At 47.5% G+C, this 25,926-nt stretch overlaps 3 protein-coding genes across 3 annotated transcripts in view; 2 read left to right on the top strand and 1 right to left on the bottom strand.

The window, feature by feature from the left end:
- The window catches only part of CNTFR (ciliary neurotrophic factor receptor), a 38,335-nt gene extending 35,897 nt beyond the window's left edge, over positions 1-2,438 (top strand). Inside the window, exons 7-9 of the mRNA XM_006898516.1 lie at positions 1,100-1,280; positions 1,564-1,726; positions 1,815-2,438. Coding sequence (XP_006898578.1) covers positions 1,100-1,280; positions 1,564-1,726; position 1,815 — 345 coding nt within the window. The 3' untranslated portion in view covers positions 1,816-2,438. The remainder of the gene's footprint in view (positions 1-1,099; positions 1,281-1,563; positions 1,727-1,814) is intronic.
- Positions 2,439-22,212: 19,774 nt separating this feature from the next.
- On the top strand, positions 22,213-22,443 carry ENHO (energy homeostasis associated). Its single transcript, XM_006898515.1, has one exon. The coding sequence runs from the start codon at positions 22,213-22,215 to the stop codon at positions 22,441-22,443; it is 231 nt and encodes a 76-aa protein (XP_006898577.1).
- A 574-nt stretch (positions 22,444-23,017) lies between these two features.
- Positions 23,018-25,926, bottom strand: part of DNAI1 (dynein, axonemal, intermediate chain 1) — a 49,631-nt gene continuing 46,722 nt past the window's right edge. The window contains exon 20 of the mRNA XM_006898544.1: positions 23,018-23,192. Within this exon, the coding sequence (XP_006898606.1) occupies positions 23,094-23,192 (99 nt within the window). The 3' untranslated portion in view covers positions 23,018-23,093. The remainder of the gene's footprint in view (positions 23,193-25,926) is intronic.

The raw sequence follows: 25,926 nt of genomic DNA, 5'->3' as shown, positions 1-25,926 counted from the left end.
ATGGGGACTCAGGGCCCAGGGTAGGAGGGTCTTTGGAGCCCACCGACCTGTCAGGGCTACGAGTGGGATCTGCTGAGCCCAGAAGTGGGCCCCGAATGACTCTGGCTCTCACCTGACCCCAACCTTCAGCAGAGCCTTCCGAATCAGGGCTCTAGATGAGAGGCATCCTGCTCCACCACATTGCACTCAGGAACGCACGTGCATGAGCTAGCATGTGCACTCACGGCCTGTCAGCTCAGGTAGCCCAGACTCCAGTTTTCTAGGGGGAGATTGGAACAGGGACCAGAAAAGCCCTACAGCCAGACATGGCCCAGAGCAGCCCCCTTCGCCGCCCCCGCCGGCTGCCCCTGTTTACGAGGCGGCTTAATGAGGCAGCGGGTGCCGCTGAGATGAACCAGAGCCCAGTCTGGGCCTGGGAGGGGCGCTGGACAGGCAGGCTGGCCTGAAGGATTGGGGGAAACCAATGGGCTGGGACTGGCCAGGCCAGGGGCAGGATGACGATGCCTCCAGGAGGAAACGGAGCAGCTGCCGTGGGGCCTGCCCGCTCAGAGTCCCCCTCAGTCTGGGTGGTAATCCACCAAGGTCTTCCTGAGGAGGCCTTAGCATGGACCAGGCAGGTGGGCATGCTGGATATCTGGGAACCTCCTAGCCTGAAGCCAGGCAGCCCGAGTGATAAGCATGTTGGCTGCAGTCTGTTTGGTGCTCCCCATGTACTGCAATGCTCGTTACAGCCCTGTGAGTGGGACACTGTCGTTAACACCATTTTACAGATGAAGACATTGAGGCACCTGGACCTTAAGTAACTCAGTCACCCAGCTCGTAAGAGACAGAACCACAGTGTACATTCAGGTGGCCTGTGACCTAACTAGGTGGCTACATTTCTTTACCTTGTTACCTCTGGTCACTTCCAGGCTGGGCCTGAGGTTGGTTGGGGGAGGGGAAGGTGATGCACATAATGACAGAGCCTTAGATACTCAGCAGAGGGGTCTTTATTCACCCCTAGAAGTGGTCCCAGCTGGAACATTCTCTTCCCCAGGGAAGTCCTCTGTCTTCCCTCTCCTAACCCAGTCCTTATTTCCACCCCATGGTCTGGCTTCAGGTGGAGCTGTCAGACGGCACAGCGCACACCATCACCGATGCCTACGCTGGGAAGGAGTATATCATCCAGGTGGCAGCCAAGGACAATGAGATTGGGACATGGAGTGATTGGAGCGTGGCTGCCCATGCCACACCCTGGACAGAGGAGCCACGACACCTTACCACTGAGGCCCAGGCCCCGGGTGAGTTCCCTCTCATCCCTGTACCTCTGTCATCCATCTGGCACTCCAGCCCCTGCCCCCTCCAGGACACAGACCCTCTACTCCAGTGGTCAGCACAATCCTGTCTGTCTACCTGCTATTGCTGTCTGTGTAGTGAGTGGTACCTGAGTGGTCTGTTACCTCTGACTATTGGAGGGCAGGGCCCGTCTGATGAGGGAGGAAGTGTTGGGCTGAGCAGGAAGCAGGAACAATATGGCTCATGAGCTGAGGGGACTTTGCCCTGAGTTTCTCCCATGTTCCCCAGAGACCACGACCAGTACCACCAGCTCACTGGCACCCCCACCTACCACGAAGATCTGTGACCCTGAGCTGGGCGGCGGCAGCCCCTCAGCACCCTTCCTGGTCAGTGTTCCTGTCACTCTGGCTCTGGCTGCTGCCGCCACCACCATTAGCAATCTCCTGATCTGGTAAGTTGGGTGGGGCTAGGCAGTCTAGGGGAGCCCCCAGGCCTGACCTTGTCCTTGCCCCTCACAGTCTCCTGCCTTGCTTCCCCAGAGCCCGGAACCCAGTGATGACACGACTGAGCACCTGCAGAGGAGCAGAAACCGGAGCTGAGCCCACAGACCCCAGTTTCGACTTTGCACATGGGCAGGAGGACCTTTTGCATTCTCTTCAGACACAATTTGTAGAGACCCCGGCGGGCCCGGGCCTGCCGCCCCCCAGCCCCACCACACCGGCCCTCTCCCCTTCTCGGGAGGAGGACCATGCAGCTAACCCACCCACCAAAGACCCTCTCCCACCCTCGGGCTGGACCCTCCAAAGCCAGCGACTCCCAGGAGCCCTTGGGGGTCTGAGGGGAACCCCTCACACCCTCAGTTTCTCCTGCCTCGGCCTCCTGTCTGTCCCAGGGTCTTTGTTGCCACCATCAGATTATAAGCTCCTGACGCTGGGGGGGCCCAGCCATTTCCCTCCCCCCAGTGCCCATACTTTTCAGTCCCCCAACCTCTGCCCATTTTGTACGACCTTCCTCTAGGCCCTACTCCTACCCACAGTATTTAATGCCCTGTCAGTCCCTTCTAGTCTGACTCAATGGTAACTTGCTGTATTTGAATTTTTTATAGATGTATATACAGGGGTGGGAGGTGGGGGGGTTCTCATTAAAGGTCACCATTTCATGAGTCCTTGGAACAGACCCACTTGGGGAGGATAAACCGCTTCCAAGGACCCCACCCCTTCCAGGCTTCCAGGAGGAAAGAAAGTGGAGTTGGGAAACATGAGGGGAGAGTATTCAGTTGTCAGGCAGATATAGTCCAGGGACACAAGCTGGTCAAGCCTGGGGCTCAGCAAGACTATAAGGCCTAAGAGGGCCAGGAGACTAGATAAAGGAAGAAGACTCTTGGAGCATGATTAGGGATTTCACTGGTGATTTGGGACTGGAATGAAGGCGTACAATGTTTATACCCAGGGTTAGTTACAGCTAGGACTCAATAGAGGACAGGTGAGGGCGGCCTAGGCTTTCAAGAGTGGCCAGTCCACACCCAGCTCCGCTCCCTACTTATCCTTCCAGTCCCCACACAAGGTCTTTTTGATATCTTTCCCCCAAGGGGTCCTCTGGCTCCCCAGGCCTTCAGGTCCAGCCCCTTATAGAAACCACTTCTCTAAGGTGCCTTAACTGAGCGTGTCCAACGAAGCATTGGAGCCACACTAGTCATCATCTCTGGCTTGGAGGTGGGAGTCTAAGGTAGATCAGAGCCCTAATCTGGGAGTCAGCCTTGGCTTTGCCTTTCTATGACTGGAACAAGAAGACACTTCAAATAAAAGCTGTCAACAGTGTCTACTCTGACACACCTCACATAGCAGGCGGTGGCCTCCTGGGAAGGAGCTGTCTTGCCAGCCCAAAGCAGGTGACCACCAGCTGCTCCTTGAGAGAAAGATGAGCAGTTTCCTCCTGTGCCATTTACTGCCTCTGAAAACTCGCTGGAGGGTCAGCTATGAGTCAGTTCTGATTCCAGTTCACAACAGCAGGGGGTACACTTGTAACAACAGGGAGAACTGCTGTATGCATCCAGACACCCCTCTCCCCCTTACAAACCCTTCTCATTCTGGGGACAGAACATAAGACACCACTGTTCACATCAGGCCACATGGACCACAGTGATTGGCTCAGGCCCTGGTAGAGCATAGACTCTTTAAGTGGGGAGCTGGTGAAGGGCCTGAAAGTGAAAATACCTGGCTTTCCTCTTGGTCAGATATGAGCAGACAAGAGGAATGTTCCGGGTGGGAGTCTCATGGACAGCAAAGGGCATAGAGGCCCAGGGCTCTCACGTAAAATAGCCTTTGAGAGGGGAGCACATAGCTTTTCATTCCAGGATTGCCTTTCTCCAGGTGGCCTGGAGATGTATCTTAACGCCAGTGTACCTGTCCCGTTCCTGTGAAAGGGGGCCCAGGTCTGATCCTGTATTCCAGGTCCAGAGGGGTAGAAACAATGGGGCTACCATCTCTCTTGCCAGGGACATTGTATTATTCTACAGTAAGCCTTCTCCATCCTTGGGGTGAATGGGTAGAGACCAGGGATTCTCCACCCTGTGTTGCCTTTCTGCAGTGAGAGTCTTGGTCAGCCCTGACCCACCCGCCGCCCACCCAGGACTTGGGCATCAGCAATCTGGCCTCCATTAACAACATGGGAAAGCAATTATGTGAGGCCTGGGGAGATAGAGGGGAGGGGGCCTGCTGAGCCTCAGAGGCATCTCCCTGCCCCCAACTCCAGCTCCCTAGAGACAGACAGGCCCTGTCCCAAGCTCCCAGGTGGTTAGAAGTTGGTGTCATGTCTATGACTGGACAGGCTCAGGGGGAGTCATTCCATCTTGGGGGTCTCGGCCCTTTGACCCCGCAGAGGCTGCTCGCCTTGGAGATTCTTAGCTGACAGTCTAGTACTGCCTCCCTCAAGTACTGTCCCTCCACATCTGGTTTTTCCCAGTGGTGATTCTGGGGAACTGGGATAAGCACAGACATCAATTCTTGGAGTTAAAACATAACCCAGAGAATGAAAACACCACTGGGGGGCTGATGGGGGAGGTTTGGATCCTGGGCTCAGTGTGCACAGTGGCCCTGCCTTTGTGTCCGCTAGTTCTCTTTGCTCCCACCAGGTACACTGGAGTGGGGGGATTCCTGCTATGGTCTGGCCTGTTAGGCCCCTGTCTACCTGATTTGCCAGTGCAGCTCTGCCTCATGAGCCCTTTCCTACAATGCTGGATCATCTCTGCCCCCACCTCTCTTCAACGTCCCCACACCTGTTGCCGCAGCTCGCTCTCACTGTCCCTTCCCATCTCTGCATATGTCTTTGTTCTGGTCTCTGTGTTTCTCTGAGTCTCTGCCGCACCTCTGGATCTCTGCATGTGTGTCTTGTCTGTCCTCCTGACTCTGCATCTTACTTTGTCTCTTTCCCAGTATGTCTCTACCTGCATCTGTCTCCACCATCTCATCTCCATCTCTCTGTCCCTCTTCCCTAACTCCTGTCAGTCCTGCTCCTTTCTGCACCCCTTTGCCCCAGCCTGTGGCCAGCAAGCTGCCTTTGGCCTAGAAGGGGGCTGTCCTGGCTTCTGCTGCCCTCTCTCGGCCACCCGCCTGCCCTTCATTCCTGTATCCAGACCAGCGCTACTTTGGGCTTATTGTTTACTTGTCCCACAAGTCCCACAATCTGCTTTCTCAGTGCCCAGCAGTTGAGCTAGTGAGCTCACTACCTTGTGGGCTGGAACCCTGAGAAAGATCATTATCCCCTGGAGAATGTCTTTGACAGTCTTCTGAAGAGATCATATTTAAAAGGAATAGTCTGATAGAGTGTCTGAAGGAAACTTATCTGAGAGGGAGACTCATCTGAAGGCATAAGGATCCAAGATGACAGTGACCAGCTAGTCCTGGTATGCCTGGGACTTTCCTGGTGTTGACACCATGTCTTACATCCTGGGAAACTCTTCAGACTCAGGCACATAAGACAATTGGTCATCCCCTCTGAGAAGGTCTTCCTGGCAGGGCCAATCTGAGGGAAGAGACTTCCAGGAAGTTTCTTTGGACAAGGACTGAGTGTGTAAGGGTGAGTGGGGAGGGTCCTTCCAGAAGGGCAGTGAGTGAGTGAGTGACCGCCAGGGGGCAGGGCAGGCTCTCAGGAGACTCACAGGCAGAGGGCCCAGAAAGGGAGCTTGACTGGGTGGAGCTGGGTGCAAGGTGAGGTGCCACCGGTGCCCAGCTGGCGCTGCTGTGCTATCCCATGTGAGTTGTGGTTATGTGCAATTTGGCATTTATGGCTTCATGTAGCTAGGTGACCAGGGATACGTTGGTCCCATGAGGTCAGGATGTGGAGAGTGTGCCTGGTGTGGCCTTATCTGAGGCTATAGGAAAGACAGAAGAACCTTGGCTCCTCAGGGTAAAGGATAGTGGAGCAGTCAGAGGAGGTTCCTGGGAGGGGCTGAGGATGAGGAAGACAGGAGCTGAGCTTCCCAACTGCCAGACCTGCGCAGCATAGCACTCCCTAAGTTTCCATACACAGGAGCCCCGTGCTCTGATAAAACATAAGGGCAGCCCCCATGACGACCTGCACATGAGGCCCTACCTGCCACCCTCCAGCTCATCTCCTGTTCCCTTCAACTGGGATTCCTGCCACATGGATTCCTCCCTGTTTCCCAATCCATGTTCCTGAACTTTCCTACCACCACGGCTTCCTACATTTTGTGTGCCACTTAGGAAGCCCTCTGTGGAGCATCTGAGATCCCTCAGACTTGACGGTTGCCTCCATGAAACATGCCCTGCTCATCCTCTTTTCCAAATGCAGTGAACACCCTGGTATGCGAAGGCCTAATCCTGGAGTCCTTGTCTCAGGAAGTGGAAAGACTTAGGGCATTGTATGCCTGGGACTTGTCCAGAGGAGGGGCTGAAGGGGAAAGACATAGACAAGTCAGCAATGGGGATCTCTGAGTAAGGACAGCAGAGTGAAGCCATCACAGAATTCTCCCCGTGAACAAAATGAGCAGTAACTAAGATAAAACAAACCAGAAACATTGAAAAGAAATTATGTTTGTAAACGTTAAAATGTGATAGCCAAAGGGAGCTCTGGTGGCCTACTGGCAAGAAGCTGTGCTGCAATCCCAAAGGCGTGCAGTTCAAATCCACCAGATGCTCCACTGGAGAAGGAGGGGCAATCTCCTCCTGTGCCAGTCGGATCTGATTTGACGGTACACAACAAGAAAAAGAAAAAGAGATAGCCAATGTAAGTAACAAAAGATTCTGGTGCAATGCATGAGTGCTCTCCTAAATGCACCCCTAAGAGCAGTGTCAAGCAAAGATGAGCCAACAAAATGTTAAGAATTCTAAAAAACTAGTAACCCAAAAGCAGGGAACTGTGAGGTGAGTAGATAGCCTCAGGAAACGTTTAGTAAAAAGCCTTAGTGAATGGAAGCCCTTACGCCTCTCCATAAGATTGCAGCAAAGGCAAGAAGAGCTTCCCTGACTGGATATCTTCGGGGGGGAGGGGGGGTGTAGGTTACTGAAGAAGCCAAAGCCTACAGGAAAGGACCAGGCTCTGTTCTGCATTCTGAGCACTCTGACCCGCCCACCCCAAGTGCCCATAGGTCTGGAACAATATTTAACAAGGTCTCTGAAGAGAGACAGCACTCAAGCCCCATCAGGGTCAGAAGGCTGCCCAATCTAAACCACCCTCAGGCCACAGGGGAGGAGAGAATCAAAAACAACTGGCAGGTTTTAGACCATAATTCCCAGGGGAAGACAAACTGGTCCAGAAAAAAACCAGGGAGATGCTCATAGAGGAGTTATTTATGCTCCAGAGCAAGGAGAGGTCAGTGAAACACCAGCCATGGTAAACAGGTGCAAAGGGAAAGGAAGTGGTGTGGCTTTTAGGCACACAAACTATAGCCAAGTTATAGGCAGAAAGGAGGAAAAGAGGGGAGAGACAACAAGGAAGACAGAATGTTGAAAATAGATGACGAACCCAGGCTAGAAGGAGATACTACCAAAGAAGTCAAAGCAGATTCCTGGTAAGCTCTTCCTGCTGAAAAAGGATTTCAGCGTGATGTGAAATCAATAGGATATGAACTCAAAAACAAGACAATGAGACAATAGAAGGAAATGAAAAGGGAAATTACAGATCTAAGAAAAAATTAACAGAAGGCCCAAATAATACCATTAGAGATGTAATAAATAAACCAGAAACAACAAAGAAAGGAAAAGATACAGCTGAGAATTAAAGTAATTGTGTGTAGGAAAGGATTGTGATTGTGAGAGTAAATGTGGTGGGAAAAGATAAAGACAGTAGAGCAATTAAAGAGAAGAAAGATAATAGGACACAGGCAAGCTAGCATAAGCACAATTACTGGCAGCCTCAAAGTTCCAAAAATGGAACAGAAGATGATATTAAGGCATGAAATTTTTAAAAAACCAAATCCAAACCCAGACTTACCCTGAAATGAAAAAAAATGGAACATTTAGATTAAAAAATGGCATACTAGAAAAGCGAATACAGAATAACTGACATTATGACATATACTGATATCGTTACTAAACTTTAAGGAAAAAGTGGGAATATTTCATGCTCCACAGGAGAAAGATGGTTATGTCCTTCTATGTGATTTGTTGTTGTTATGTACCACTGAGTAAGAATCAACTCATTTCTGACTCTCCAGCAGATTTTCAGATGCAGTAAGTCACATCAGAGTCAAGACTATCCATCTTTCTCCCTTGAAGCAGTTGGTGGATCAAAACCACCTGTCTTTGAGTTGGCAGCACAACTTCTTACCACTAGACTAGCAGAGCTCGCTCTTGTGTGATTTACAACCTCTGAAAACTCACTGGAAGATCAGCTGTGAGTCTGTTCTGCCTTGACAGCACATGAGAACAACAACAATTTCTAGAGAGGGAGGTCCAGTGGCCTGCTCTGTAGGAGGCTGTGTTGCTGACCCAAAGGCTGCCGTTTTCTGATGGTTCTGATCAACCAGTTGCTCTGAGGGAGAAAGATGGGCAGTCTCCTCTCACGTGATTCATAGCCTCCAAAAACCCTGGAGGGTCAGCTATGAGTTGGTTCCAGATGAATGCCGAACGACCAGCCGTTTGAATCTATGCAGCTGTTGGCAGTGAGTGAATCAGTGAAACAAAAAAAGCAAGTTGCTTAAGAAAGAGAACATTCAGTGAATGTTTTCCAAGGTATTGTTCAGTAACAGAAGCTAAAGACGTGCCATGTACAGGCTTTCCTTCTGTAGTGTCATGGGATAGATTCAAACTGCCAACTTTTTGGTTAGTGACTGAATACAAATTGCACAACTCAGGAAGGTAAACTAAATAATGGCCCCCAAATATGTCTATAACATATCTTACTTTATATTGCAAATGGGACTATACAGGTATGACTGATTTAAGGATCTTGACTTGGGGAAGATTATCCTGGATTAGCAGGATGAACCTGATGCAATCACGTGGCTCTTAGAGAAGCAGGAGGAGACGGTGTAGAGGAAAAGGCAATGACTGGGATGATGGAACACGAGGTTTTAGTGATGAGTGCACCACCGATGAAGGAAGATGAAGGAAAAAGGCCACATGTGAATGAATACAGGCAGCCACTAGATCTGAAAAAGACAAGAAAATAGATTCTCGTCTTGAGAGCCTCCCGAGGGGACCAGCCCTGCTCACATCCTGACTGTAACCTACTGAACTTGACTTTGAACTTCTGACCTTCAGAACTCTTAAGAGAATAAACCTGTGTTGTTTTAAGCCCCTAAATTTGTGATCCTTTGCTATTGCAGCAACATTGGTTTAGGAGCTGTCAAAGTGACAACTCATAGGGATTTTGTGAACGACAGATCAAAACCCACAGGCTTGTAAGGATTTAAAGAGATGATGAATTTGTCAGCACAGAAATGGGCACTGAAGCCACAGGTAAAGGGGAGGTAGCTTAAGGAGGTGAGAGGAGAGGACGGTGAGCTTAGAGAACAGAGTTCACAAAAGATGCTGAGGAAGAGCCACAGAGGCGAGGGAGACGACATGATGGAGTTGAAGGTAAAGTGGCAAGTTAGAATTCTAATCTGGAAGCGATCACTTAACGCTACAGGACCTTGGAACAAAGAGTTTCTTGGTTGCCTTCAGCCTCAGTTTGCTCATCTGACCTGTCTTGCATACAAGTGAGATTTATCCATGATGAATCTAAAGCTCTGACAAAGACTCAAAGCTCAAGAAACTCCTTGCCACTGAGCCTATTCCAAGTCACAGCAACCCTCCATCACATTTCCAAAGCTGTAAATCTTAACAGGAGGAGGAGGAGGAGGAGGAGGAGGTGGGTCTTTCTCTAGCAGAGCCTCTGATGGAGTGGATTTGAAAAGCCAGCGATGGGAGATGGCCTGGTTAGCAGTGCAACACTACAAACTATGCCACTTGAGCTCCTTGTGACAGAGACCAGATAGTTAATAAACAATAGTTGTTGTTTTAGGAGGAGGAATAAATATCTCCAGAGAGAGTAGCTTCATGGAAGAGAAGGGAAGATTGAATTTCAAGAAGGGAGCAACTGCTTGGCAGCTGTCAAAGAACTAAAAAGTATCCATTGGATGTGAGAAGGGGGTTGAAGGTGACCTCAGTGAGCCAGCTTCCAGCTTCAGGGATGGCTCTGAGGGCAGGAGGTGGGAGCTGTGTCTGAGTGACAGAGGTGGTGGGAAAGTGGGGTTGATGCAAAGTGTGAATAGGTGGGCAGGGGCAGCTATAGGAATAATTCTGATACCAGAAAGTCAGTCACATGAATAGGTTTGCCTGTCTATGAGTATAGCCACTAAGTTTCCACCCTGTCCCTGCACCCCAGGGATTGGTGGAAGCCTTAGGACCCCTTGTTCTCTATACATGGCCTCTCTGTCTGTGCCCCTAGGTGCTACCCAAACTGCCCCACACGTTCTCAGACAAGTCACCTCCTCACTGCCCTACTCTCCAATTATAGCCTGGGGAAAGTTTGAAAGGTTCACACCTTTAGCTAAGGCTTTCCTCCCTTGTCCTTCCTGCCTGATACGTACTACCTAGGATATGAAAAACCGAGAAGACCTGAGGCATCTGTCTGCTTGCAGTGTGGACCCACCAGGATGTACTGATATTGATAATGCTCTACATTGTAGAGAACTTGAAAATGGAAATTTAGAGGTATTGACTTTCTTATCCAAAGGTATTTATGTTTATAAATTAATTTTCTTTTGAACAGGTACAGATTTCTGTTGGTGATTATCTATGCCAGGTATAGTTAGGAAATCCCTCAGCCTTTGCCTAGGGTTCAAGTCCGCTCAAAGGAGTTAGCTTAAAACCCCGCAGGAGTAGGGGGTGAGTGCCGGTGGAGGCCTGGAAGACTCCACTCTGGGAGTGTGGCTTTTTGACACTTGTGGATGCTGATCTGGATGGACTTGCCGTCCTCAGTCCAAATTTATTAATTTTCGAATGAGTACTCCTTGAATGACACAGCAATCTTCTATTTGCTGAACTGAACAACTTGTGTTGCTGTGACGCTGCACACTGTTTCATAGTCTTGAAAAATACCATGATGGTTACCCATTATGTGCAGTGTTTGGACGAGCTTCCAGACTGAGTTATGCTGGGAAGCAGGATTGGCATCCACTTCCTAAAACTAGATGCCTCTGGAAACTCTACAAACTCTCTAAACTCCTTACATGTACAGAAATAATGGTAGTTATAGTAGAGAGTTCTGTACAGGAATGATGTAGTCATAGAACAGAGTTTAGGTCTTTTGTGCAAAACTTACTCTCAGTTGTATTCAACTTGATGACACTTAAACATTGCTAAGTGAAACTAGTGCTGTTATATCTGGAGGAACACTCTTCCACTTTGTACATTACTCTTTGTCAATGTGCAGTATGAAGTAAGTGGGTTTCTGTGAAGCGGAACTTTGTGCCATTGGGGTATCAAATACCAGAATGGCTTCCTAATGTGGACGGTGTTTGGTGGAGCTCCCAGTTTGTAAAACAGGTTTGGACGCAGCAGTGGCATCCACTTCCTAAACCACATGCCTCTGGGAACTCTATGAACTTGGTGAAATGACGACAGTTATGGAAAGGCATTAGATCTTTTGTTCATAGAGTCACTATGAGTCACGCTCCACTTGACGGCAAACAACAACAGGGAACAATAAGATAAAACCAGACCTTAATTATGTCCTTTATCTTGATTTCTTCTTAGCAGTATTAAACAAATCCATGTAAAAAACATGTAATAATTTTTTAAAATAAAAACAAAACAACTTTACTGACTTTAGTCCTTCAGTATTTAGCCTCTTTCGTCATAATTTTTCATCAGGACTCTTGAAAGAATAATCTATATTGCACCTACTCTACACTCTTGAAACCACTCAAATGACTTCCACCACATATCATGGGCATTTTCACTTTCCTTCTGAAGACTGTATGCTGAGCAAATAATCTGAGAAGCTAGACTTTATGAAGAAGAATATGGTATCAGGATTGGAGGAAGACTCATCAACAATTTACATTATGCAAGTGACATAACCTTGCTTGCTGAAAGAGAAGTAGACCTGAAGCACTTACTGCAGAAGATCAAGGACTACATCCCTCAATATGGATTACAACTTAACATCAAGAAGACAAAAATCCTCACCACTGGATCAACAAGCAACATCATGACAGATGGAGAGGAAAAATTGAAGTTGTCAATGATTTCATCTTAGTTGGATCCACAGTGAACTCACATAGTACCAGCATTCAAGAATGTAAAAGGCATTTTGCATTGGGAAAGTGTGTTGTCAGGGACCTCTCCAAAGTTCTGATGAGCAATGATGTCAATTTAAAGACCAAGGTGCACCTGACCCAAGTCTTTTCAATCACGTCTGAGAACTGGACAATGAATACGGATTAGAGAAGAATTGATGTCTTTGAGTTGTAGTGTTGGAAGAGAGTACTGAACATTCCATGGACTGCCAAAAGAACAAACAGATACATCTTGGACAAAGAGCAGTCAGAGTGCTCCTTAGAAGCCAGGATGGTGAGGCCTCATCTCACATATTTTGGGCATGTTGTTAGAAAGAGCTATTCCTTGGAGAGAGACATCATACTTGGAGAAGTGGACGGTCAGAGAAAGGGAGGAAGACCCCCAACAAGATGGATGGGCACAGTGACTACAGTAATATGTCAGAGATGAGGAGGATGGTGCAGGATAGAATAGGGTTCAGATCTGTTATTCATAGGGGTGCACTGAACCATCCTCAACTCAATGGTACCTAACAAAAAACAACTGAAGATTATCCCCAGGTGGCTAGATCAGAATATCCACTGCCAAAAGAACAAAAACCCTGACGGAGAACTGCTAGAAATTCAAGCTGGATTTCAAAGAGGCTGTGGCACCAGCCATGTCATTGCTGATATCGTCAGATGGATCTTGGTTGAAAGTAGCGAATACCAGAAAGATATCTATTTGTGTTTTATTGTCTATGCAGAGGTATTTGACTGTATAGATCACAACAAATTATGGCTAACATTGAGAGGAATGGGACCAGAACACTTAATTATGTTGTAAAACCTATACCTAGACCAAGAAGCTGTTGTCAGAATAGAGCAAGGGAATACTGTATGGTTTAAAATCAAGAAAGGTGTGTGTCAGGGGTATAGTCTTTCTCCATACCTTCAATCTGTATTCTGAGAAAACCATTCAAGAAGCTGGATTTTATGAAGAAGGTACCATCAGAATCAGAGGAAGACTCATAAACAATCTGCATTAGGTAAATGACACAACCTTGCTACCTGAAAGTGAGGACTTGCAATGCTTGCTGCTGAAGATCAAAGTCTACAGCCTTCAACATGAATTATACCTCAACATCAAGAAAACAGAAAGCAGCAAGCTCTGCAATCCCAGAGGTGCATGGTTTGAATCCACCAGATGCTCTGCTGGAGATGGAGAAACAATCTCCTCCTGTACCAGTCAGATTTGTTCTGAGGGTACACACACATAAATAATAAAATAAAATTTTAAAAAAAGAAAAATCCTCACCACTGGGCCAATGGGCAACAACATGGGAGATGGAAAAATGACTGAAATTGTCAAAGATTTCATCTTATTTGGATTCACAATCAACACCTTTGTTACCAGCAGTAAAGAAATCAAAAGATGTATTCACTGGGAAAATCTGCTGTCCAGGACCTCTCCAAAGCGCTGAAGAGCAATGATGTCAGTTTAAAGATGCAAATGATACAAAACAAGGTTTTTTCCATTACTTGCTATGTATTTGAAAGTTGAGAATGAATAAGGATGACAGAAGAAGATGTGATGCTCTTGAGCTGTGGTATTGAAAAAGAATAATGAATGTTCTTTGGACTGCTAAAAGAATAAACAAATATGTCTGAAGCAAGTGTAACCAGGGTGTTCCTTGGAGGCAGGATAGTGAAAATAACATACTTTGTGCATGTTATTAAGAGGGACCAGTTCTTGGGAAAGGTTATCCCTTAGAAAGCTAGAGGGTCAGTAAAAGAGAGGAAGGCCCTCAACTAGGTGGACTGACAGTGACTGTAACAATGGGCTCAAATATATTAGAGATGATGAGCATGGCACAGGAGAGGCAGGACAAGGCTCAGATTAATCTTTCATAGAGTTGCTATGAGTACTAGTTGACTTGATGACACCTAACAACAACAACAACAAATACCTATTGGAAAGAACTACTTCTTACCAAGATAAGCAACAACCTCCTTGTTCTAAAGTCTAATTGTGTGTGTGTGTGTGTGTGAGAGAGAGAGAGAGAGAGAAAGGAAGTGGAGGAGGAGAAGGAGGATGAGAAGGAGGAGAAAGAGGAGGAGAAAGGAGAAATGAACCAAGATGAGCAGTAGAGGGAGAGTCTCAAGTTCCCAGATCCAGTTGCTTCCAGGTTGTGGTGATATTCTTATGCTAGGATTCCATGAGGCAAAAAACCTTTTCAAAAAAGAAATTATTTTCCTTAACCTAGTTTGAGTTGGATTTCTTTTATTTGTAACATAAAAATTGAGTACCAATAGTGAAATGTTGTTCTAAATGACAGACTTTAAAGTAAAACTCTGGCCAAGCTGAGGTATGTAGGGAGACAATGGAAATCTCCCGATTCCAGCTGGGAACCTGGATATTCTGTTTATGTGGTTGCAAAGCAATGAAGTTAAACTACAAACTGCTGTCTCTTGTGTCTCAGATCATGTGGATGCTGAAGTTGAAGCACCTGAAGATATGGTAGTGATAAATCAAGATAGCAAATGGATTATCCAAAAATGGGTTCTCTAGTCTGCATACAGATTAGGGAACAACAGAATAAGCATAACAAGATAAGGACAGTTTTTCAATCCTGACTTCAAAAGCAATAATGATTACCCATGATAGACAGTGTTTGGTGAAGCTCCCCGATTAAAACAAGCTTGGAAGCCGGAGTGGCATCCACTTCTGTAAATAGCTTGCATCTGGAAATCCTATGAACCTGGACAAAGGATAAAAGTCACGCAAGTGTTGAGGGCTTTTGTTCATAGAGTCGCCTACGACTCGACAGCATTTAACAACAACAACAACAACAACAACAACAACAATCATGTTGTTGTCTAATGGTCCTATGTTTTCTTGATATTGAGGTGTAATCCATATTGAACTAGTCTTTGACCTTTTTTTAGAAAGTACTTCAAATCCTCTTTGCTTTCTGCAACAAGGTTGTATCATCTGCATAACACAGGCTGTTTATGAGTCTTCCTCCAGTCCTGATACCCTATTCTGTTTAATGTAGTCCAGCTTCTTGAATTATTTACTCTAGATTTACACTGAATTGCTGTTATTGTTATGTACTGTCAAGTCAGAAATGACCCATAGCTAACCCTCCAGCAGGTTTTGAAAAGTAGTAAATTGCACAGCAATTGACTATCCATCTTTCTCCCACAGAGAGATTCAAACTATATGCCTCCATGTTTGAAGCACACCTTCTTACCCCTAAGTCATCTGAGCTCCTTATATATTGTACTGTTCAAATAACTACTTGCTGGTCTATGCACAGGTGTTGAATGTGCACAATTAAGTGCTCTGTAAGTCCCATTCTTCTCAATGCCATTCATAATTCACCATGAGCCAGATTGTTAGGAGTCAGATAAATATGTGCCTTCTCTGTAGGTTTACATTTGAGCGGTGCTAACACAAAGGTGGCACCTCTCTGGTGGTTCAAACTGCTCTGTGGGAGAAAAATGGGCAATTTCCTCTTGTGTGTGATTTATGGCCTCAGAAATCCAGTGGAGGATCAGTTAAGAGTCTGTTCCAATTCTTTATCAATGAGAGTTATTTGCTGTATTATAATGTCAACTCACATATTTTGGGTGTTGTCTAATGAGCTGAAAGTGGTATACTGTGGTACAGGTCCATGAGCATCTTTCTAAAAGGACCAGAAGGAGTAACAATAGCACAGCTCTTCACTACTCCAGAGCAGAAAACAGATGAAGAGCCCATAGCCCAGCCCCATGATGCCTCTAGAGCTCCTCCAGCAGCAAAAGGTTCATTTATTCATTATTGACTCACAGACTCTATGGGGCTTATTAGAGAAGTAAGTTGGAGATTGGGGGAAGCTAAGACTATCTCACAGTACAAGTCCAAGTTTATCCCAACAGTCCTATGACACAATTCCTCAATTAGTTTCAATTCATCAATCAAATCCAAATCATCTGGCAGGGTTTGCTTCAGAGCAGTTATAAGTCAGCTTCTCCTTCAAACATCCATCAAGAACAGCCCAATCCTTTAACTGTGGCCAGCACAAACACAAGAAGCCTCAAGTCACACCTTGCCACAGTTTCTTTACAATAATGCCACAGTCTCTCCATCATCATCACCAGCTCATTCTAACTGATAAAAGAAAAAGCAGGATGGACATGGGACTTTAGTTTCTGCTGTTATCGGTAGTAACATAAAAGTCCAGCTTTTAGACATGGCAGTGGTACCAGGGGTGGTTGTCTAGTGTTATATTATTTTTTCCCCTGCCACAGAAATGTTTCCAGAACCTCTAACAACTGGCAATCCAATTGAGCTCTTGGTGCTTTGTATTTCAAGTGGCAAAGGCTGTGGTTTCCTCATTGGACTATGTGGTATGGTTTGGGTTTTCTTCAGCCCTCTCAACAATTATGAACTAAGTAGTTTTTAATAATCCTTTTCCTACTTTAACTATCCAGAGTGGCTTCTATTCTTTTTTGAACAGAACCTTGCCTGATAAAATTACTGTATTTAATAAATCTCAGATTTGATCAATTCTAAGAGGCTGGTAATTTTATGAACTACTAGGAGGAAGGGAGCTTTGGAGGCATAGTCCATAGGGAATAGCTCTGCTAACCTTTCTGGCTGTTCAAATTCACCAGTGGCTCCTCAGGAGAAGGATAGACAATCTCCTCCCCTGAGTTTACAAACTGAAGACCTGCTGGAGTCAGTTCCCATGCTATAGCAGTGAATTAGAGTTTGGTTTAACTAAAGGGGAAAAAAGTGATACTAAAAAACTTATTACATGCCATCAACTGAAAGACACATTTTTATTTCAGTTATTGGAACCAGAAGAAAAATATGAGCCTTAGAATCAGTGAAATATATATTAGCAAATGGAATCCCCCCAAATGAGATTGACAGGCAGCTAATTATGGTTTTAAGAAAACTGAACCAACTGATGGGGGAGAACCCCAAACCTCAGCTAATCCTCATAAATGCAGACTTGTGATTGCTCAATACTAGGATAATCCTTAAAATACCAACTGAAAGTGTAATGCCAATCAGTACAATCCCTCACAAAGAAAGCTTCCATTACGGTTCTCTCTGCATGTTGGGAGGGGTATGTCATTCCCATGGACAAAACCAAAGCCTGAGGCAGCTAGAATAGCTTAGAAACTCCACAGCCAACAAGGTGAGTCAACAGATGCCCAATAAGTTTTCTGGAGGAGTTATTTAAAAGTAATTGAAGGAGGAAATCACAGGGTTGCTAAGTTTGATGAGTGAAGGGAGGAGGTAAAGGAGTTAGGAGAGATCCAGTGGGGATCTGAAAAGCCAGCTAAATGTGGGCACAGATCAATGGTGATTAATTTTATAAGACACAATGAATGCGAATGATCATAAGAAACACAATGCTAATGAAAATAACAAAAAAAGTAATTTAAAAGGTAATTCAAAGGCAGTTGAAACAAAAATAGCATAACTATTAAGAGCCATATTCACATCTAGGGCAGGTGGGATATTATTGGAAGACCCTTTATTTGAAGAATAGTGGAAGCAGGAGTGGCATCCACTTCCTAAATGACATGCCTCTGGAAACTCTATGAACTTTGATAAATGTCGATTGTTGTAGAAGGGCTTCAGGCCTTTTGTTCATAGGGCCACTACGAGTCATGCTCGACTTGAAGGCAATCAGTAACAATAACACAGGAATAATAGAACTTCCAGAAGAAGTGGCTGGATGTGTCATTAACTGTCCTCTACTGATGAGCAAATGAATGTATTGGCAAATGTATAGAGGGATGGTAGGATTCTCCTTTGTTGTTCTTGTATGCCTTTGACTCAGAACTGACTCATAGCTGATCCTACAAGCAAGTTTTCAGAGGCTGTAAATCACTTGGGAGAAGACTGCCAGTCTTTCTCCCTCACAGCAGCAAGTGGATTTGAACTGTTTGCCTTGGGTTGGCAGCACAACTCCTTACCCACTAGGTCACCAGAATTCCCTAGGATTATTTAGGTGAGGGCTTTTCCAGAATCATATATACCTGAAACTCATGTGTGTGTTTGTATTGGGCAACTAAGGGCTGCACTATAGTAAGTAGCAAGCATTTTTCTTTTTCAGGATCACTCTTTTACTGGAAATTTCTCCTAGCCCCCACATTGTCAACAGGTTTATAATGTGGGCTATGTTAGTACATTTAATCTTTATCCTTGAACACAGTTGATTGAGCCAGAAGTTAGCCTTTAATTAAGCTGAGACATTCAGAGAACTTTCAACTAAGTTCCCATCAAGTACTGCAACTCGAAAAAAAAGCCAGTATCTCTTCAGATACTGAGACATTAAGACTGTAAGGATGGTCTTAAATAGTGGTTTTCACCATGTTTTGACTAGATGACCACTGGAAGGCAACTGTGTGAGTGAGGAGATGACATAGGCTCAGGAAAAGGGAGGAAGGAGAAAAGAAAAATAATAGAAAGTAATACAGATGAGTAGTGGAGAATTCCCCCCAGCAGTCGGGAAATAAAAAAACGTATTGCGATGGGAAAGTCTGCTGTTAGGGACCTCTCTAAAGTACTCAAGAGCAACGGTGTCTCTCTGGAGACTAAGGTGCATCTGATACAGGCCATGGTCTTTGCAATCACTTGTTATGCATCAGAGAGTTGGACAACGACTAGGGAGGATAGAAGGAGAATTGATACCTTTGAGCTGTGGTGCTGGAGAAGAGTATTGAATGCTCCATGGACTGCCAAGAAAACAAACAGATCCATCCTAGAGAGGGTTAAACCAGGCTACTTCTTGGAGGCAAAGATTCTGGGGCTTCGTCTGACATACTTTGGACATGTTGTAAGGAGAGACAGGTCTTTAGAGAGGGACTTCATGCTTGGGAGGGTGGAGGGACAGCGCAGGAGGGGAAGGGGAAGACCCTCTATGAGGTGGATTGATTCAGTGACTGGGGTAATCGGGATGGGTGTGTCAGAGGCAATGCGATTGGCACAGGATAGAGCAGGGTTTAGGGCTGTTGTACATAGGGTCGCTATGAGTCGCAAACGACTCGACGGCACATAACAACAACAACAACATAATGGATAGCTTCCCCCCTTATAGATTTTAAGTCTCTTCATCCCATTGTCCCTGAGGCACTTTGCCTTTGGGTTTTAGTATATGATTAGAAAGTTTTCTTTTGGTTTAAACCAGTCTTTACTTTCGCTAGGTGATTTCTGATAATTCACAACATATTATCACCAGCCTGGACCTCTCTCCTGAATCTCAGACTGGTTTGTCTATATGCTAGATACTTGAATTCCCTCCCTACCAGTGTCAAACACATTTCCCTTTCTCTTACCCTTCATTTCTTATAGGTCTCTCATACTTGCCAGTTGTAGCTCCCACATATCCTCAATACTCTCTACTCCTAATCTTCTGCATCATTTCATCTCTTTATTACTGCTTGCTTTTACACTCAAACACCTTTACTCTCTCTTTTCCACATTATGAGTCCAAATCATTCTTCTAATGTCTGCATAGAGTACTTGGTAGTAATCTGCTTTTGAGGGGGGAAAAATCAGCCAGTTTAAACTAAGGGTGCCTTAGTCATGTGGCTAAAGGTATTTGCCAAATTTGTCAGCATATCTGCCAAAACGTGGCTCATTTGGTATACTGAATTAGTGAACCATCATCCTGAGAGCTAGCTATTACCATAATCATATTACTATAATTATTTTACGTGGGGCTCCGTCTAAGCTGAGGCTAAGAAAAGTGAAATAATGTCTCAAACTCACAAAACTAGTTAAATGGCAGGACCAAGAACCCATGATTCCAAGAAAAAAAAAAAAAGAAAAAAAAAAAGAACCCATGATTCCATTAGGCACTTGGCTATCTAAGTCTAGCATTTAGGAGCACCTGAGGTCTTCACCAAATAGCTTCAAGAAAGTAAGTAATCATCACTGCAAGAATGGAATCGTCACTGCAAGGATGTAATCATCGTTTGAGAATATAGAGCAAAGAATGAAAAGAGGGACCAGAACAGACCTGGAGGAATCAGACATATGACGGTCGGGGATAGGAAAGCCTTTCTTCCATCTGTGCTTCTTCTCAAGTTGATCTTTCTCTTAGGAAAGCTTCTAGAATGGACTCACTCTCTACACTATTCCTGGTTCTATTCCATGCAGGGCTGAGCCATCTCATTACTCTGTTCCAGCCCCACTGTCCCCGCCCTCGCAGCACAGCAAAAAACCCAAGCCAACACTAAGCGGGAACTCAGTAAGTGTGTACCGAAGGAATCTCCCAGGGGCAGGGAATGTAGTACCAACTACAAACCCTTTAAAGTGGAGAAGCAGAGCCCATTCCCAGGTGGGAGTGAGACTTCAAGGGAATACAGAAATTCAAGACGAGGAGCTTTTTAGTATCCTCCCAGGTATGGAGACACAGTGCTGTCCACCAAGTGGGGAAGGAGACCTGTCCCAGACTTGGAGACCTTTCTCAGATGTTGAATAGTCAGTATTTCCAGGTGCGGCAGGTGCAAGATATCTTACAAAGTGGGGTTCCACTCTTGGGAGGTATCAAGACTGGATAGCCTCTTCAACCCTCAGCCCAAAGCCAGCCTGTACAAGGGGCGGACCAGCCCCAGTACACAACCAATGGTGGGGGAGCCTGACGCAGCTAGCCAATTGGATGGCTGCAGCGGCGCAGGAATGGCCCCGCCCCGGCAGGCCTTCGGCTTCTGACTCTCACAGGAGGCGGGGGTCTTCGCTGATTCTGCTGTCGGCCGAGCCCGGCCGAGCCCAGCCGAGCCTAGCCGAACACAGCCGAACGGCGCCGAGGGAGCAGCCACACGGCGGAGGAGGCACCGCCCCAGGGGGAGGAGGTGCTTGCTCGCCGCAGACCGCCCGCGGCAGAGGCTTCCCCCCTCCCCCCGGTCGCGCAGCGGCGGGAGCAGCCGGCGGAGGCTGCGCGGCCGAGGGGGAGGGCCAGGGGAGGGGACATCGCCCCTTGCCCGCCTCCCGCCTCCCGCCGCCCACCCCCCACTCCCCGCCTGCCCGCAAGCTTCACAGCCTCAGTCGGCGCCGAGCATCCTGCTGCCCCGACCTTCCCGCGGGCGTGCACCGGGCTCAACTCAGGTAAGGGGCGCCTTCCCCCACGGGGATGGGGGCCGAGACCCAAAGACTCAAGGACGGAGACCGTCACAGAGACAGACACTTTCACTGCCTGGGAGAAAGACACAAAGGCAGACACACCAGAGACCCACAGGGGACAAGAGAGACCCCCACGGGGAAGGAGCAAGAGACTCAGGTCCTTGGGAACAGGAGAGCTGCCAGCTGGGAATCAAGAGAGACATAAATCCCTTAGACACTGAAACAGGAAGAAAGAGATCTAGAAATTGATAGAAACACAAAGAAACAGATCCGGAGAGAAGAGAGACACAGAGAGACACATTCAATACTGAATGATGAGGGCGCACAGAGACACAGAGATAAAGAGCTACACACAGGAGGACAGTCACATGCAAACACAGAGATGGGTAAACAGAGGCAGAGGCTCAGGGGAGACAGAGTAAGACAACCAGACACACGCACCTGACCTGGAGAAAGAGTCGCACAGAGAGGCACACCCAGGTACCCAGCTTTGGGTACAGAGAACCCACACATGCCTGCCAAGGCCTCCACAAAGTTCCCTCTGTGTGAGCTGGCACCTCTGGAGGTCTCCTGGGCTGGCTGGCTGAAGTGCTGAGATGGGGGAGGCACCCAGGCCACACCAGACTGGCCACACTCTATCCTGTGAGGCCTAAGACTAACTCACACCCACTCTCAGAGCTTCTGAGTACTGGAAGCTCAGTGGGCAGGGCCAGGCCTTGCCCTCTGCTTCCACTGGGGATGAGATACAGTCTGCAGCTACACCTAGGTGCCTAGGGCCAGGCGGGAGCATGGGGGCACCGGCTCTGTGGAGTGTTGGGGCCTGCTGGGACCCAGGAGGGCCAGAGATGTGGGAGGAGGGTTCTCTGCCCCACCCCCTCCTCCTACTAGACCCACTCCTCTCTCCTTACCACTCTCTCCTTTGCTCTGTACCCTGGACAGGCTCAGGACTACAGGTGGACATCTCTACTGACCAGGAATCCTCAAGTGTGTAGCCAGGACAGCGTCCTTGGAAACCGGTCACACCAGAGTCCTGTCTCGGCATGGGACTTGCCATTGAGGCAGCTCCACTCTCTGTGCTGATCTAAGGCTGCTGCCCGTCATGGGGGCAGCCATCTCCCAAGGGGCCCTCATCGCTATCGTCTGCAATGGTCTTGTAGGCCTCTTGCTGCTGCTGCTCTGGGTCATTCTTTGCTGGGCCTGCCATTCTCGCTCTACCAACATTGACTCCCTTTCTGAATCTAGTCCTAACTCCAGCCCTGGCCCTTGTCCTGAGAAAGCACCCCCACCCCAGAAGCCTAGCCATGAAGGCAGCTACCTACTGCAGCCCTGAAGACCCCTGGCCCAGCCTGAAGCCTGGAACCTAAGTCCACCCTGCCCAGAGCCTGGAATCAGGATCCAAGAGTTCACCCAGCCTAGGGTCCAGAACTCCAAGTCTGGCCTGCCTGGAACTGGACCTGGCAGCCCAGTCTATCCAGCCTGGCTCCAAGAAGGGCTCAGCAGTCCTGGGAAGGTGGGCCTAGGGTGGGGGGTTTATAAGTTGGTGCTAGGGTCAGTGATGGACTCTGTTCTACCCTAAGGGCCAGGACTAGGACCACCCTTTTTTCCTAGGTTGAGCACCTCTAGTTGGGGAAGCAGACTGGAAAACATGGCAATAATGGGAGTGTGTCCAGACTGGGCCTCTCCCTTGGTCCTCTTGTTGTTTGCTGGATAATAAATTGAATGATGGCTCTAACTTGAGATTTTTCTCTTCCTGAGAGTCCTGTGCCAAATCAAAGTTGGGGGATGGGCTTCCAGAAACAGTTTTATTTGTGCAAGGTGGGAGAGGGTAATAATAGTTGAAGGCCAAGTTCTAGAATAAAGTGCAGAGGTCAGGACAAATGCTGGGGCCTGGTCAGAGATGGGGTCACATGCTGAGTGCTGAGGCTGGGCTAGGTACCAGGGTCAGGGGCTTCAAGCAATAGCTGGTACTGAGGGCAGCCCTCAGGTCTTGGTTTTTACTTCTCTCACCAGGTTCAACAATTTGTCCAATTTTGCAATCTCCACAGCTGGGCCCTTCTGTACTTCCTGCCCTTTCTTTTCCTGCAAATGAGAGAAGAAATGATGAGAGATGGCCACCTCTCTGCAGGCTCTGGCACTGCTACCTCTGCCCACTGCTCCCTTGCCAGGTTAGGTTCTGGATTTCTGCCTTCTCCCCAACTCAGGTTAAATTGCATAGGGACCTGCCTTGTATCTCTGCTGGACATAGGATCTGTATGCTGGGAGAAGTTCTGGGAAGCCATTTACCTGATGAGACTTGGAGGAACTGGCTTTTTAAGGCAAGAGAGAACTGTGGCCCTGGGAAGAGGTGAGGCCTTTGACTGCTGATACCACTCTTCCCCCAAAGAAAGGTCTCTAGCGAGGCTTGTCAACATGTTAAAAGGAGCCTGTGGAAGATGCTATAGGTGCCTTAAACTAATATTCTTACCAAATATCTTCAGGTTAGGTAGGGGGTGAAGTACCATTTGAGGACAGCCCTGCTTAGACAAACCCAAGGTCCAGGAATGTGTCAGGAGACCAACCCATGAGGACAGGTGGGACATCTGGTGTGACTCCACATATACTTGGCTGGAACTGTCCTCAGAAGAGTAGTTCCTGAATTTATGACCCTCTCCTCACTTTATAGGTGTTCTAGGTGGTACGTATGGCTAAGCACTCAACTACTAGCTGAAAGGTTAGTAGTTCAAACCCTTCCAAAGGTACCTCAAGCTAGGCTTAACGATATGCTTTCAAGGTTACAGTCTTGAAAACCCTAAGAAGCATTTCTATTCTGCTTTTTCAAGAAGAAACAACAATATTTCAACCTACAGAGTACTTAAATGCTATTGCTGGTAAGCTGGATCCTGTGTAACAGACGCAAGAGCTCCTCAGTGGGCCAGCATCAGTCTCATCTACCCTGTGTCCAGGCACTGGAATGTAAACTATGCTGGAGCAGGCTGGGCAGCTGCCATTTCTTGTCTTCCCACAGCTCCTGCCCCCCCCCCCAGCCACCTGTGCCCACTGCTCACTGGCACCTGCCCCAGCCTTGCCTGCCAAGGACCTGGCCTGGAGCTGCCTTGTGCTGTGAGGTTAAGGGAGATTGCAGGACCAGTAGGCACCCTGCTCCTGGCCCTGTCTAGGCTGCTGACACTGTGTGGGTCTCACGTTTCCTTTTGGAGCGGCCCCTGCACCTGTGATGAAATCTATCTCCCCAGCCACTTGCAGCCCAGAGCCTTTGCCATTGCTCAGATCATCTCTGTGCTGTACAGAAAGGACAAAGATGCCTTTCTCTGTCTCTTTTCTTACTTTTTTTGAATTAAGCCCAGATTCCCTTCTTGGCTTACTCTATCCCTTGTGTTAAAGGACCCAGCCTTTAGTTGTAACTGTGTCACTAACTCTATGTGACTTTGGGCAAATCCTTTGCCTCTCTGAGCCTTAGTCTCTTAGCCTTAGTTTCCCATCTCTTACAGTAGTGTCTGCGATGATGAGTTTAAGCTCAGCAGAGATTTTGAGGGCGGTACAGGCAGGGTTTCCTTCTGCTGTAGTTGGGTATTTATGAGTTGGAAATGACAACATCCAACAACAGTAGTTAGGGAAAGACCGTACATAACCTTTGATAGGTTGGGGTTCTCAAACCCATCATAGGAAGGTCCCTGGGCCAGGAAGCTCCAATCTTTGTGGTTAACCCCTCTCAAGGACAGGGGCTGCGCAGTTGTTGTTGTTAGGTGATGTCAAGTCAAGCATGACTCATAGCAACCCTCTGAACAAAAAATCTGAACTCTGTTTTATCCTGTGCCATCCCCACACTTCCTGACACACAGGAGCCCACTGCAGCAGTAACTGCGTCAATTCACCTGGTTGAGGGTCTTTTTCCTTCGCCGACCCTCTACCCTTCCCAGCATCACGTCCTTCTCCAAAGAATAGCCAGCCCTCCTAGCAACAAGTCCAAAGTATGTGAGGGGACGTCTCATCATTCTTACCTCCAAAGAGTACTCTGGCTGCACTCTCTTTAAGGCATATCTGTTTGTTCTCTTCACTGTCCATGGGATGTAGTAAGAGTGCCTAGAGAACTTCCTTTTGCATTAATCATTTAGCTACCATATGGCTTAGATGATAATTTTGTAGGAACCTTCAGTGCTTTCTGACCTGTTTAGCTCCTCAAAGCCGGAATTACCTGTCTTTGGGCCTGTAGGCATAGGGCCTCAGATAAACAGAGTCAGCTCACAGCCAGGACTGACCTTACTCTGAGAGAGCCTTCCTTCTCCAGATCAGGGGAGAAGGTCAAAATCCCACCCACAGTCACCACCCTCTCATGGTGCCATGGCTGAAGCCCTTTCCCCAAGTGACCATCATCCCTCACAGAGGGCCAGTTTCTGCCAGCTTAAGTCTGAGTATTGCTCCTCAGTTAATTAGGAACAGATTTTATCTGCTCAAATTGGGTTTCCTTCTCCCCCCTCCTTGGGGCCAACTAGCTGGGCTCAGCAGCTTCAGACCACGCCCGGCCCCCTCCCCCTGAGCCCACCACAGCCTCTGGGCCACAGCTGCAGCGCTTAGCAGCCTTCTGAGTATTTATAGCCAAGTCCACCCCCTCCCCCAGCTGGCTACAATTACAGGCCGAACTCCCAGCCCTTGCCTCCCTGGCCTTGGTGGGAAATGAGCCAGGCCAGCACCAGAGAGATAGTGCAGTGGCCTGGCCTTGGTAAAGGGACATGGGCAGAATGTCAGTACTTAAGAAAGACCTCTGCCCTAGCCTCAAACTGCAGTAAAGGACTCTGTATGTAACTAGGGGTACAGTTGT

The sequence above is a fragment of the Elephantulus edwardii genome, unplaced genomic scaffold (assembly GCF_000299155.1).
Source record: "Elephantulus edwardii isolate Elephantulus edwardi_28Jun2011 unplaced genomic scaffold, EleEdw1.0 scaffold00232, whole genome shotgun sequence".
NCBI lineage: Eukaryota > Metazoa > Chordata > Mammalia > Macroscelidea > Macroscelididae > Elephantulus > Elephantulus edwardii.
The sequence above is the reverse complement of the archived record's forward strand: the minus strand, read 5'-3'. Positions and strand labels throughout refer to the sequence as shown.

Excerpts from the sequence above, each read along its gene's own strand:
- ENHO (XM_006898515.1), top strand. The coding sequence starts at position 22,213 with ATGGGGGCAGCCATCTCCCAAGGGGCCCTCATCGCTATCGTCTGCAAT.